The sequence below is a fragment of the Takifugu flavidus genome, chromosome 16 (genome assembly GCF_003711565.1).
Source record: "Takifugu flavidus isolate HTHZ2018 chromosome 16, ASM371156v2, whole genome shotgun sequence".
NCBI classification, from domain to species: domain Eukaryota; kingdom Metazoa; phylum Chordata; class Actinopteri; order Tetraodontiformes; family Tetraodontidae; genus Takifugu; species Takifugu flavidus.
This window is the reverse complement of record NC_079535.1, coordinates 9628716-9643204: the sequence shown is the minus strand read 5'-3', so window position 1 is coordinate 9643204 and position 14489 is coordinate 9628716. Positions and strand designations below refer to the sequence as shown.

Here is a 14489-nt window from a genome sequence, read left to right as displayed (position 1 = left end):
TTTGCTCTCCACAGAAAAGGCTTCAAACGGGCACCGAGTGGGTAGAAAAGTATTTTATTTCTGCTTTTTGTCACATCGCTAAATATAAAACTTGCACTTCCAATACAAACTCTTAACATCTATCAATCTATTAAGGCATTAAAAGTTCAGCAACCGTCTAAACTGAGAAATAATAAAAATCACAACTTTTAAGGACTTTTGTGAAAACTAAATTCAGCCTTATAAAAAAAAAAAATAGAAAAAAAAAAAAGCTCTGGTTTCTTCCAGTCTGAAAGATTCAGTAGGTCGAAGAACACTGGATCAGGATCAGGGGCTCAGACCAGGATCTTGTAGTAGTCGTCCCTGTAGCTGTACAGAACCACCACGCCGACCCTGCGGGTGAAATAAGAAATATGTTAGCACAACATGCTAGCACAGAGCTGCTAGCATAGCTCCCGAGGTGTCACATGAGCTTAGCGGTAGGTTTATTTCAAATATTTCTGCTAAGAACAAATAACACCTGTGGACAAACATCTAAAGGAGAGCGTGGCGACTCCGGGCGGGTGCACCAGCCCAGACCCTCCTCACCGGCTGCTAAACGGCCAAGAGAACAGACAGTGAAGAGAGGAAATTGAAACCAGCTCTGGAGAGGCAAAGAGGAAGTCACAAAGCTTTGATATTTTATTTATTGGTACCATTTCATTCAAAAAACTGAAAATCCGCTAAATCCCTCACAGGGTCCGGGCGAGCGGCCCTCCACAAACGACATTCTTCTGCTAAGTTTGGAAACACACGAGCGGCGTGGCCGAGTCGTGCTTTGGTGTTCTGGGCATCAATCACCGAGGGTGTGGAAGGGGCCGACGCCAGACGACCAAAAAAGGCTAATCCCACGGCAGAATTCGCCTCGGGAGACGGGATCAGTGGAGGATTTAAGGTTCTTTAAGGCGGTCGTTATCCTCCTACCGGCTCCCTTTGAAGGACGGTCACTGTTCCACCTGGGGCGCGAGGGTTCGCTCGCAGTTCTGGAGCGGCGGGGGCCCGTAAAAGGAGAGCCTGCCTCTCTTAAGGGCTCTTTAAATGTATTCCGCCGTTTGCCTCAAGTTTCAATTTCATGGAAAGTGAAACAAAAGTCAACCGGAGGTAGAAAAGGTGGAAAACAGAGTGAGAAATATGGAATTACAGGCGTCTTACGGAGTAAATCAGCACTAATTAAGCACCTTTCAAACAGTCTGATGGACTGAACGGACTGTTGACCCCAACAAACCCCCGTCTTTAAACATTCCCCACCCACCCAGGATCTCCTCCTGACCCTCGGGTGCATCATCAATGCGAGGCGACCTACTTTTTGGCGATTTTGAAGCGGTGCAGCTCGTCGCAGATGGACTTCAGGTAGCGCTGCTTGGGCAGCCGGGACAGGAGGGTCTTCACGCTGCTGTCGAACTGGAATTCACTGTCAAACTGGGAAGAGAGAGTGGGAAAGAGAGTGGGAAAGAGTGGGGGGTGATGCTGCGATGGGTGGACGGGCCTTTCCCGACACTCTTCTGTGGTGGGTTCTGGAACAGGAGGTCCATACTGTACAGGTGGGCCGCTCATTTATGAAGTGAAGAGTTTGCTTATATAACGCCGCCGTTAGGAGCGTTTTCGCCTTTCTCCGCGAAATATAATTAGAGTTTGTTTTTCAAACCTGTGCTCTGTGGAACTATAATTTTTATGGGCTGGGACACGGTCAGGAGTTTGGAATGTGATTATTAACACCTCTCAAGAGTTCCCTTTGTTAACTGCAGCGTGTTTAGCAGAAACGCAGGGGTGTTCCCTCAGTTCCCTCCTCATCAGGCCGACTGTAAGGAAGGAGACGGGATCCCCACTTCCTGTCTGGGATCCTGACCCCTACGGCCTGTTTTTTCCACTTCCTGCTCCCTCCCTTCCCTCCCGAGACGGAGCCTTTTATTAACTCTGCGGCGGCCTGGATGGAGTCCAGCGCGGAAACTAACCTCCAAAGACAGGAAGTTGATCAGCGTTTCCCTCTGCAGGTCCACCTGCGGAACGCACAACAAGAACAGGTCATAAAAGATAAAGGAGAAGCTTTCCTCGGCCCGGCCCACAAGCTCTGCAGCGTCTAACAAAGGTGTGATCGGGCCTTAACCTGTGGCCGCTTTACCACCTGTCAATAACCAGCGGCTCAGGAGGGTTTGTCAGAGTTCTGCTTCCTCTGGTCTCTTTAATTCGTTTATTGTGTTGCTGCTCCGGCTTTATCCATTTATTTCATATACAGTGTTTATTTTTGCACTTTGGCGTTTGTGCTGCGTAAACAAACCCAATGATTGATGGGAGGACTGAACACACGTGTTTGGACAGTGTTTATGGTTTTATTGTTCAGGCCTATGGAGGAATTTCTAAGAACTGCGCTTTCACAATGATCTCAGGAACGTTCTCCTGGGTTTATCCGTGGAAACGGAGCCCTCTGAGCCAACTCTTTACTGGAATCAAGGTAAACATACTGGGACTATCTGGGTTTCTCTGACCTCCAGAACACGTGAGCCGTTCCAGCCCAGATGGGGGGGGTCTATGATTCACACACCAACATGAACGGGCCTTAAAAGACCAGGGACTTACAGCCAGAACCTCGATGTCGTTGCTTTTGTTCTGCAGATTGCTTCCCAGGTTCTGCAGCCTGGTCTGGATCTGGAAAAGAGAATCGATCACAGCGTGATGCGGTGGAACGGGCGCTCCGCTCACGAGCCGCCTCACAGCTGTGCCCTTGGAAAGTTTACAACAGGGACGAGAACATGAGAGGACGCGACGGGCCCGGGACCAAAACACCTTTACTGGCGCCGCGGGTCAGCGGGTCAGGGGGAGGCGGGACCTGGCAGTTAAACCCTCCCTTAAACACGGTGTTTCCCAGGTCCGACCCTGCAGTCTGCGTGTGTGTGCGTGTGTGTGTGTGTGTGTGTGTGTGTGTGTGTGTGTGTGTGTGTGTGTGTGTGTGCAGCACAAACCTGAGTCTCGTAGCGCCGCCGCACGCTGGCCGACACCTTCTCCGGGCTGATGACGTTCACGTTCACGATGCTGCTGCTGCCGTGTGGTTCAGAGGAGCCTGGAGACAAAAGAAAAACACACATTTACAGATTGATTCCATCCCATAAAGTCGTTATGAAAGTAACTAACTGAGTGTGGCTGATTACAAGCAGCTAACGGGCAGAAAGCTCCGATCTTTTTCCCTAATGGGAGACTTTTTGGGGCCAATATGGAGTGAGCGGGATACCTGAAGAGCTGAGCAGCGATCCTTTAGGGTTCTGGAGGGCCATGCTGTCAGGGACCTCTCTGCCGGCACACAAAGGCAGCGTTACACAACCACGCCTCCGACGTGTTACACAGACGTCTCGGCCGCTTCCTCACAACTCAGGTCTCTTTACCTGATGTTTCTTTCCTCAAAGAATTTGTTCCGACACTTCTGGATGATGTGGTCCACCAAGTCCCAGTCGGGGATCCTCTTTTCATACTGTCGGTCCTTCTCGAAGGATTTGACCTGGAGACACAAATGACTGCTTTAACTTATGCTCAGCACAGTCGTAGACCACACACACACACACTCATACGCTCACACACTCATACGCTCACACACTCTCACTCTCACACACTCACTCTCACACACTCACTCACACACACTCACCACACACACACACACTCTCTCACACAACACACACACACTCTCTCTACACAAAACACACTCTCTCCACACACACACACACACTCTCTCTCACACACACACTCTCTCACACACACACACACTCTCTCACACACTCACACTCTCTCACACACTCAGACTCTCTCTCACACACAGACTCTCTCACACACACACTCTCCACACACACTCTCTCACACACACTCACTCTCTCACAACACACTCACACTCTCCACACACTCACACACACCACTCTCTCTCACACACACACACAACACCCACACACACACACTCTCTCTCACACTCTCACACCACACACCGCACCACACACACACACACACACACACACACACGGCGGGCTCGTTTACCTTCACGTAGCTGCCCTCCTTGTCAGAGACCAGGGCCGTGCAGTTGATGCCGGCCAGCCTGCAGTGCTCCAGCAACGTCTCCTGAGACTAGACACAACAAAAGCGTTATGAAGGTGACGTGGTCCAGAGGTGTCAAAGGCCCGAAAGCTTGACGCTAGAATTAGCTCATTAAAGCGAGGGACGTGGCGCCTAAAAGGAAAAATGGGAGGGCGACGGCGGTTCAGTGATCAATCGGCTGAACTGAAGCGAGGGGCGTTTATGTTTTGATCAACTCCATCTGGCGGTTCCTTCAGTCCGCGCACGCCGTTCTGCCTCGTCAATAGAAGGTCAACTGGTGTCAGATCGATGCAGATCTGGTGGGATCAGCAGAGCGGAACGCCATATTTGGTTAATAAAAGCTGCAAATGTGGAACGTCTCCAGAGGGTGAATTAAAGCTGTACGTTGTTCTGGAAACTGGAAAGGGCGGCGAATGAGTGGGGGCGTGATGGGTGTGTAGGGTGGAACGCCATGTTCTCCAACATCCTGCTGCTTGTCGAGTGCACATGATCAACAAAGCAAAGGCTGTTGTGTTCAAGCACCAACTTTCCAGAGCTGCTCTTAAGAACACGGGAAAACCAAGTAGGCAGATTTCCTCGTGCGCTGAGCCGGCTGAGAGACAATGACGGCTCTTGAACCAACTGAGATACACAAACAGACGGTTGACACCCGTCTGTCCCATAAACACGGAGAATGTGCGAGTCCGTTTCCATCACGCCACCGTGCTCCTGAGTGGGATCACGCCAATGTTACCAAACAGAAGAGTTAATTATTGCGAAAATAACCCACCCTAATTGTCCCAACGCGGCTCGTAATCCTCTTTCCGAAAGACCGCAGAATTAAGCCCGTTCTCAGGGTTGTTTACTATTTTCAACGCGATCACGATAAGCCTGCTGCTGACAAACGAGGGGCTCTTTCCTCCAGAACGGAAGCCAAGTGTTGCCCCCTAGAGGAGGGTTGAGGGTAATAAAGGATTACAAAAGGACCAGAAGGGGCTCCGGAAGTCAGACACTCGAAAGTGTCTATTTATTTATTTAGTTGATACATAAGAGATGACCTAAGAGACTGAAAAGCATCTTAAATAAAGTCTAAAAGTAAACATGGTAAAATTCCATGGAAGGTAAGTCGACTGTGGGTTGCTCACCTGTGAGACGTCGTAGGTGATGTCTGCAGAGATGCCGGTGCTCCACAGCTTCTGGACAACATTAATGGCTCTGGTCATTGAAGAATGTCCGACCGGGACCACCAGAACGTCGCAGGAACTCACCGAAGGCTGAAAACAGAACGCGCAAGCTAAGCAGTAGCTTAAAAAATGAGCAGGGTTGCTTTAATAAACTAGTCGGGTGAACAGGTTCAAAAAGTATGAAAAATGCACCTCCCGAAATAATTCCACATCATTAACGGCTACTCGGAGAGTCGTTATTAACGTGATTCTAAAAGTGGAACCAGCTGTCAAAAGCCAGTGATAAATGTGACACTGCTTTGTGCGTGTGTGTGTGTGTGCGTGTGTGTGTGTCTTACTGGCTCCTCCATGCCAGCCAGGGCAACACAGACTTTTTCAAGGGCTAAACTGGCTCCCACTGCAGAGGGGACTGGTACAATAGATGCTGGACCTCGAAACTCCACAATCTACAAGTGCAGCGTTGAACTCAGATCACACACGAGTGGGCGGAAATATTGGGCACACTTTGACAGAACATCTTACACACACACAGACACACAGACGAGTTGTGACAAAACCTACCAAGTGATCGTAGCGTCCTCCGGCGGCGATGATATCCGCCACCATTTTCTTGCGTTTGTTAATAAAAGCCACAAACTGGAAGATGACTCCTGTGTGATGTTGCACCTTGTAAACCAGCCCTAAATTAATCACCACCTGTTGGTGGGTTGGATTTGGGTTAAAAAGGTGGAGAAAACATAAACACGCACACACACTTTAAGCTGTTGTTCAATCCTGCTTCACCTGCAGTTTCACCCCCAGTTTATTCAGCAACCCCGTGACCTCCTCCAGGTCCTTGATCCCCTGCTTGGCGTGTTGACTGACAGCCGTCTTGTGTTTGGTCAGTGTTGTCAGCAGCGGCAGCAGGTCCTGCAGCTCCCCCTTTTGCTCGATGTACTTGTACAACGTCTGCAACTGCACGCGACAGGGAAGGACATCGACGTGAACGTTCTAGCTAGCGCGGGTCGGAACGCTGCTGCAGAGGGGGGCGGCGTGGCGGCGGGGGCGCTTACGCTTTTGGTCGACAGTGAGAAGTTGCAGAACTTTGCCTCCACCTCACGTTTGGTCAACTTTTCGCTCTGAAACAAAACAGAAGTGTTGATTAACAAGAGTTGCGATCATTTGAAAGAAGCATTTACCCCCAACAGGGAAATGCATCCCACAAACGTGCGCGCGCACAGTCCCCGTGCCTTCTCTGCACCCTTATGACACCTTGTAGCAGCTCTCTGACTTCCACTAATCATATCACCGTTCTAAGAGCAACACCTGCTCTATCAATCACGGCTCGGTTACATAAATCCTGCAGAGACGTTATTGACATTCAAAACAGCCTGTCAGCAACAGATGTGCAGCGTGGAAAACATCTGTGAAGCCCGTGTGACATGCACTAACCATGGAGTCACACAGGATAATGGAGGCCTGGCTCAGTTTGTCCTCGGGGATCCCGCTGTGCAGCAGGATGGCCTTCAACAGGCTGGTGTGGTTCAGGTAAATGTGATAGTTCCTTTCCTGCAGTCACACAAACACATCTTTGAGGCTCCATCCGCCGCCCTCGCGTTCTCTTTGACTCATACACGCTTAAAAGCTTTCACACAAGGAGAGACGTGACAAAAATGATAAGAAACAGGATCTGCGAGGGATGAGGCAGAGGCCAGAGTTGAACGGGTTCGTGGAACGCGTGCACAGGCTTGTGAGTGGAGGCTCGCGCTGCACTGAGGCGCCAGCCTGCGCAGGAAGTGGACTGTGCTGGTAGGCAGGAAGTGGAGAGGGTTGCAGATAACAGATTTAATATGTAAATATCAAATCCTGTGAAATTTGTCAGGCATACTTCGGTATGTCAAGTATGCGTCAAAGCGGAAAAAACAAGGGGGGCGCCACGGGGAAGTGCGGGACAATGAAACTGGCATCCAGAAAAAAACAAAGCAGGCAGTTATAATGTGTGACCTGAAGGATGGGGAATTCCTGGATTATTTCAGAGATGGCGTAAATGGCCTCGGCGTCAGGGAGCAGGCTGTTGGTGACGGGTGTGATGATGTCAAAGGCACATTCCAGGAGCTCCCTGGGGTGCGCTCGATCCAGCTTCCTGGGGCGGAAGACGCGATCGATGCTATACCTGGAGAAACCCAGAGAGGCCTGCGTTTACTCCCAACCCGAGGCCACGTTTGCATTCAAGGCGAAACAACTAAATAGCGGCGGTGTTCTTTTACTATTGTCCAGCAAAAATTTAAATCAGACATGGCAACCCAAACTACTCCTGTCTGGCATCATTATTTAGAAATAACCATCAGAGCTGTACCTCTTGAGGTGGGTGATATTGTTGCGAGCGACAAATCTTGCGAACGCCATCTAAAGTGAGAGTGCAGACGTTTAGCGTGCGGCTTTATAAACAGTGAGGTCACAGCAGAGCAGGCTGTAATCAATCACAGCGGGGAAACAACCATTTTGTCCTCCGTTTCCTGCGGCAGCAGGAACCGAAGGCTGCTGCTGATTGCAGCCTCCCTCTGCGATTGCATGTGCCGATGCAAATAGTTGTATAATTAGCCTCCGTGCGCACGTGTGGGGTGGACTCACGCGCAGGTCGTAAGGCAGCGTAACCAGCATTCCGCTATGGTCCATGAAGCAAGCCAGCTCGCTACCATCGTACAGCTTCTTGTTTCTGGGGAAGAGCAGTGGGGTTTGGAGACGCACCGCACCTGTGGAGCAACATTGCACGCATTTAAAATAAAACCAAGCCCACATGTGAGCAGATACAATCCTAAAATAAACAAGTAGGTACATCTGGATGCCATCGGGGGTGTGCGCATGAAAAACACCGGCACCTGTTCAACAGTGAACTTATTGTTTAGCTCGGTTAACTGGAGCAGATGTTGGCGTCCCTGAGACGGATCTACAGTAGGTCATGGGTCCAAGCGCACTGCAGGGGAGCGTCGATAAAGAGCAGCCGCCACATGTGCGCGCACGCAACAGTTAGGCTTCCTGTACTCACCGTGCTTCTTCAAGATCCTTATGATTGTTTCGTGCACATGCTGCTGCAATTTTGCACCGTTAAAGCTGAAGTTGCCCTGGAGGGAGACAAAATAATCAGCCCCTTTGAGAGACCATGTGACATCTAAAAAGCACTAACAGGCGGATCAATTATACAGAACAGATGAAAACAGGCAGAATAGAGGGCTGCTGCAGAGATTAGGCTACAGCGACGCCTAATGGTCAAAGCGGGAACAACTCGTTTTCGGAAATTGTCTGTGGAAAAGATGCTGGTCGTACCCTGTGCAGGTCGATATCATATGTGTAGTCCATGACAGGAGAGATGTCCTGGGCAAACAGCTGGCCCACCATGGTGCGATAGGCTTTGCCATTGACGTTGGCCATGGTGTGCTGGAGCACCTCGTGAAGCTCAGACTCCTCCATCTGTGGCAAAGGCAGCAATTCGCTCTTCAGCACCTCCTGGGCGGTGGGCCGCAGGGCTGGGTCGTGGTTCAGCAGCCACTCGATCACTTTCATCTGACAGGAACACAGAAGATATTAAGGGCAATCTGGTGCCAGAAAACAGAAGCTTTGAGAGTGAGGAAGATGAAGTTAACCGCAGCTCCTTACCTGCGTACTTATCTCATTGGTACAGAAGTCCTGAGGAAAGACGATGGGCTCCTGTGGAGAGGAGAGAGAAACTCAACTCCCCGATAAATGCAGAATGTTTCAGGTCCAGAACATGGACTTACCCCACGAAGCTGGCCCAGGACAGAAATCCGCTCGGCGCCGGTGGTCATGGGCCGATAGGACATCTCAAAGAGGATGATGCCTAAACTAAACAGGTCCACTTTCTGACAGAGGGGGAAACATGGAGAATGAACATCATAATCTGAAAATGTGGAGTTATTTCGAGACCAATTAAAAGTTTTACTTGGTTGTAGGTGGCTTTGGTGTTTCCCTGAACCTCGGGGCTGACGTAAAGGGCAGTGCCAACCATACCTGTCATGTTATCTGTAGAAAAACCACATAAAAGGGTCAGAAGAGAGTTTGCACAGCAAAGAGTGTTTTTTAAACCGCTTTCACCTGTTGGGTCTGATTTGGGCACCAATCCTGTGCTGTGCTCTTCCACTTCATATTTACCTGCAGCCTGAGTAACAAAAATCTCTCCATGGGTTTGTATCACATTTATCACTTTATTGGAGCAAATCTCAAAAAAAGGTGAACCTCCAGCATGTTTAGAAGCTAAACAAGTGATGTGATCCTCATACCACACTAGCAGGATGGTCTGTAGCCAGGCCAAAGTCTCCAATCTTCACGTGGTCCTGCGAGTCCAGGAAGATGTTGACAGGTTTCAGGTCCCTGTGAATCATACCCTGAAACACAGACCATGAAATTGTGGGTGAATAAAAACTTCTTTGACAGCTTTAAAGGTGCGTGTAGACCCAGACCTGCTGATGGATGTAAGCGAGTCCGTCCAGGATTTCCCTGAAGAGTCTCCATAAGCGGTTCTGGTCCTGGTACAGCCCGTGATCTATTGTGTCCCTTAAAGTGCTTTTTTCACAGTATTCCATCTGTTCGCCAGGGAACAGCTGCATTAGAGACCGAGGCCACGGCAGGAGGTCAAAGCACGGGGATCGAGCTTACTTGGATGTACAGGTAATGTGCTACGAGGAGCGAACTCTCCGAGTCCGTCGTCTCTTCAGTGTCGCTGGTTGGCCTTTTGCTCGGCTCGACCTGTGAGAGCAAACCTAGCTCCAGGTTTCATGACATAACTACGGGGGGTTGAAAAACAGAAAATACTCCAACCTGGGACATCTCATCTGGGCTTTCGTCGCCGTTGTCAAAGATGATGTCACTCCTGGAGTGACTATCCGATGGCCTTAATGGAAAGATACAGTTTTATAAATGGTGACATAAGCCAGGAGAGTCCTTAATGGAAATTCATTTTTTCACAAAACTCACAAAAATGAAGCACCAAACACGTCCTCCTCCTCCTCCTCCTCATCCTCTTCATCACTCGACTGGTGTCCTCTGCATTTCGCACTGGAGGACCTCTCAATGGAGGTGGACCACTCCACGGAGCTGGACAGGGCGGGAGGCGGAGCGGCGTCCTCCACGTTGTCGGGGAGGCCCAGCTCGTTCAGGCGCTGTGGAGGCTTTTTGCCGTGAGGAGACTTGTCAGGGCTCTGCGGCTCCGAGCTGTCGGTGCTGCTCGGCACCCCGGTGCAGGGCTTCTCGTGTCGTTCGATCCAGGCGTTGTAGTAGCGGACGATGTTCTCGTGGTTGAGGCGGGACAGCAGCGTCACCTCGCCTTTAATTCGGCGGAAATGTTTGCTGGCCGGGTTGACCTGGATGCGCTTCACGGCATAATAGCAACCGTCTAGTTTGTTCTGAACCTGGAGGAACAACAGAGGTTTAAGAGCCAGCTGCTCCTCTAGTGCAGCTAAACATCTTCATACCTTGATAACGGCACCAAAGGCGCCCTTTCCAAGCAGCTGCAGCTCTTCGAACTCGTTGAAGTAGCGAGAAAACTGCCTCTGCACCCCTGAGATGAAGGGAGCATCGAGGATGTGACTCCTTGGAATGACTGTCGAAGCAAAGTCCACGGCCAGATCTGAGGAGAGGCCAAATCACACAGGACCAAGGTGAGGCTTTACTTTTTGTTCAGATGATTTCCTCTAATAAAGAATGTATGCACATTTACTGACAAGGTCTATAAACAGATATATAAATAAATCACCTTCTGGGCTGGCTTCCTGATACTGTGGTAGGTTCTTAGGCGATGGCGGCTTGAGAAAAGAGTGGTCCAGGAGCTGCTGAGGTGTCCAACGGTCCACGTCGTTCAGGCAGACGCACCTGAAACAAAGACACAATAATCAACCCTGCAATAATCTGCACAGACCAGAAACAGATCATGATAAAATCAGAATAAATGGCCTGAAAAGCAACAAGGCAGGATTCCAGCCATACGCACTTGTTGAGGAAATCCTGGAAATCGGGAGGCAGGCTGGAAGGCACCGTCACTGGATACTCCTTCACCTCCTTCCCCTGACTCAGAGCCAGCAGCATCAGCCCCAGGTTCCACACGTCCCCCTTCTTGCCCAGTTTAGTCGGCATGGCCGTGCCCTCCGTGAAACGCACGTGGGCTTGCTCAAAAATGTCCTCCTTGCAGATGTCAGCGAATCTCTTCGACAGGCTGTAATCAGTCAGATGAACGGTGCCCTCGGAGTCCACCAGCACGCTGGACGCACACAGCTGTTTGTGGACCACCGAGTTGGAGTGAAGGTAGTCGAGAGCCGCCAGCAGCTGGGCTGTGTAGTGGCACAGCTTGTCCAGGGGGACCGGCCCGTGGGTGGTTAAGCTTTGGTTGAGATTGGTGCCGGACACATGCTCCACCAGCAGGTTCACCACCAGGCAGTCTTCCTTCTCCGTGGTGCTCAGCGCCATGTAATGAACCAAGTTTGGATGATTCAACTTCAAGAGGGAGTTAAATTCATTCTCTGCTGCGTGGATCTGCCCAACACACAGGTTTAACGAACAGCGATACCTCACAATAATAATAATAATAATAATAACAATGGCACATTATTCTACTGACCTGTTTCTTGCAGCTCTCAATTTTGGCTTTCTCCTGAGTGGTGAAGAACTTGCCCATTTTCTTGTTCCAGTGGAGAGTCCACTCATAAATCACAGCAAACTCCCCGGAGTTTGTCTCGAACCCGTTGTAAACATCGCGGCCCAGGTGCTGGCTCACACCTGTCAGAATAGCGTACGGACGTGTCAAACGGGCCGGGCTGTAGACCGACGGCGCCACCTGGAGCAGGTCTCACCTAAACTCTTCCCTCTGTGAACGAGGAGCTCTCCAAACGTGCTGCTGCTGAAGTGGAGGACCTCTTGCAAACGATGGGTGTCTTCGTTACACGTATCGCGTCTGTGGACGCGAACACAAGGCGAGGTCAGTATTTTTACCAGAGTCAGCGTCGCCGTCCGTCTGTTTGCCGTGTACCTGTGGCGAGAGTTTGAGGTAGTCCGACGGCGGTTACCAACTGCTTTCCTGGCATCGGTCAGTTCAGGGGGAGTTTTTCCAGGTGTGGGGGGGCTCTTTCCAAGCAGGTTGGAGTTTGCACTTAATGACTGATCGATACTCTCAAGTCTCTCCTGTGAATATGAGTTCCAGCAAACGGTAAAATACGCTGCATCTGATAAGGCGGCGTCACGGTACAGTGCAGCACACACACACCAGTTTTGCCATCTCCTTCCGTCGCTTTTCCTCCCGTTTCTCCTCTTCTCGTCTTTGGATTTCAGCCATGATTTCTTTTTCCTAAAGAAAAAAGAAAATTTGAACTTTCCCCTTCCGCCTTATTGCAACTCGCAAGAGTCAGTTCTTGTGAAAACAGACTGCACATAACCTCATTGAGAAAATATCAATTAGCTGCTGTAATTCCCCTCGTTGCCAGTAGAGGGAGACAAGTGGCGCGTTTCCTCTCATTGGAGTGATCTCAATAATTGCACTCTATCGAACCCTCAGACTAAATCCATCACTTGTATTTTTTTTTAATCTCTTATCTCACCATCTCCTCCTCCTTCTTGCGCAGCTGATCCATCCTCTGCTGCTCCTCCTGTGCTCGTTTCTCCTGCTGTCTCTGCTGGTTCTTGAGCATCTCGTCGTGGAAGGAACGCGGTGGGGGTTTGTTATGCTCACTGAGGAACCCCTGGATGTGGTCCGCTAGTTCGTAAATCATCACCTGGCCGGACCAGCGGGTAAGCTTAAAACACAAGCCTGTCTATTATATAACTTATCTGTGTTTGTGTTGGAGTCCTCACCTCACCACATCGTGACGCTGCCAGCTTGTTGAGCTCACTCTGGAGGTTCTGAAGCTTTTCATTGGACAGACCTTTGGCGTTCTTTAGCTCCAGCTCTGGAGGCCTGTTGGAACCGAACGGGAAACATTACCATCACACAGCACTGCCAACTATTCCTGTAAAGATCAATATCTAGCTTTCAGCCCTATAACTCAATAGTCAACTGCTTTTGTTTATGACAATATTAATTGTTTATGTTTTTCATAAGGATACTGACAATAATTACAGTATCCTGAAATACACCTTAATGCCCGAGTTTTGCATTGATTTCTGCGCTTTAGGCTCTCTGTTTTTTGATATGTACTTTAAAATGTGCAGCTAAAGCTCATATACAGGAGAACCAGGAAGTATCTAGTTTTGCAGCATCCTATTTGCGTTGCAAAGGGGATGAAAAAGGCCATTTGGGTTCTGCACTCACACATCTGGGTATGAAGGTGGACATTTGACCTGCAGGTCCACCGTCGCGTAGCAACCCTGGCCGTTATTCAGCCCGTTGGGCCGCAGGCAGAGGTACACCTCCGGAGGCCTTTTAACCTGCAAACACACACCCACTGTTAAAGTCTCCCCGAAACATTTGCGCACACATCCGCGGTGCTAATGGCTTCAGCTAGCCTTACCTTCCACGGGTCGCTGTTTCGCAGATCCTGGAAGTCATCTCCAAAGATAGAGGCGAGCGCCTCGAGCTCGTTGTCCTGCTGGGTGGTGCGCTCGTCCGTCCTGTCCGCTGGAGTGAGCTGACTGCTCATTCTTCTACATGGCAAAAGCCTCGTCCTGTCACACGCACAGCGTCCGGACAACGAGGAAGAAGCTCCGCTTCGGCGCGCTGCTCCGACGCTGCGCTCTCACGCAGCACCCCGCCACGTTCCCCCCCGAATTTAACAGATAAGGCGACGCATGAGAAGTAGTTTGATTGCATTAAGTACGCGCTTCTTGCTATCTTGTGGCACACGCGACCACAACGCAGTCAGCTAACTTTGTCGCGCTTGCAACGTCACCACGCTGCCTTACGCGTGGATAACCGACAGGGGGCGGTAGTTCCCCATAACCTTATCATGACCTGGTTTTGCTTATCGGTGAAAGTCTTATCATAACAACTTATCATACAGCTGGTTATAGACTAGTTGTTGTTTTACAATAGTTTGTTTTGAGGTTAAAGTCTGAAGCAGCTTTATTGTTTGTTTATTTTTTTACTCTTATTTACAGAGACACAGCTACCATACTATCACATCGACATGCTTGGCATTGTTTTGGACTAAATCCAGCTCAGACACATAAAGGTCCTCCATATTATGATGACAATTTTAACAGGATTGAGGAAGGCAGCTCATCGTCAAACACTCTGTCAAACACATCCATCCATTATTGGGTGGT

At 49.9% G+C, this 14489-nt stretch overlaps 1 protein-coding gene across 2 annotated transcripts; it reads right to left on the bottom strand.

Annotated features, from left to right (window-relative positions):
- Positions 1-38: 38 nt before the first annotated feature.
- On the bottom strand, positions 39-14109 carry eif2ak4 (eukaryotic translation initiation factor 2 alpha kinase 4). Of its 2 annotated transcripts, none has more exons than XM_057011789.1 (39): positions 13736-14109; positions 13537-13652; positions 13080-13182; positions 12827-13000; positions 12496-12576; positions 12262-12413; positions 12086-12186; positions 11854-12011; positions 11230-11768; positions 10996-11111; positions 10715-10869; positions 10218-10651; positions 10062-10134; positions 9900-9989; positions 9704-9826; positions 9524-9628; positions 9339-9402; positions 9187-9266; positions 9005-9106; positions 8883-8933; positions 8553-8789; positions 8275-8350; positions 7860-7981; positions 7585-7634; positions 7233-7401; positions 6681-6797; positions 6302-6367; positions 6033-6203; positions 5811-5945; positions 5588-5695; positions 5211-5339; positions 4030-4116; positions 3393-3505; positions 3242-3300; positions 2976-3073; positions 2593-2661; positions 1971-2015; positions 1322-1437; positions 39-372 (listed from the first exon to the last, which is right to left on the bottom strand). In XM_057011789.1, exons 1-39 carry the CDS (start codon positions 13862-13864, stop codon positions 315-317), a joined length of 4971 nt encoding a protein of 1656 aa, XP_056867769.1. In that variant the 5' UTR covers positions 13865-14109; the 3' UTR covers positions 39-314. The 2 variants fall into 2 exon arrangements, with proteins under 2 accessions (XP_056867769.1, XP_056867770.1); XM_057011790.1 differs by having other exon boundaries at positions 13085-13182; positions 13736-13905.
- Positions 14110-14489: the final 380 nt, after the last annotated feature.

Excerpts from the sequence above, each read along its gene's own strand:
- eif2ak4 (XM_057011789.1), bottom strand. The coding sequence starts at position 13,864 with ATGAGCAGTCAGCTCACTCCAGCGGACAGGACGGACGAGCGCACCACC. Across the intron at positions 13,001-13,079 it reads CAGCGTCACGATGTGGTGAG|GTGATGATTTACGAACTAGC; the intron begins GTGAGGACTCCA and ends TGGTCCGGCCAG. Across the intron at positions 12,187-12,261 it reads ACCTCAAACTCTCGCCACAG|ACGCGATACGTGTAACGAAG; the intron begins GTACACGGCAAA and ends TCGCGTCCACAG.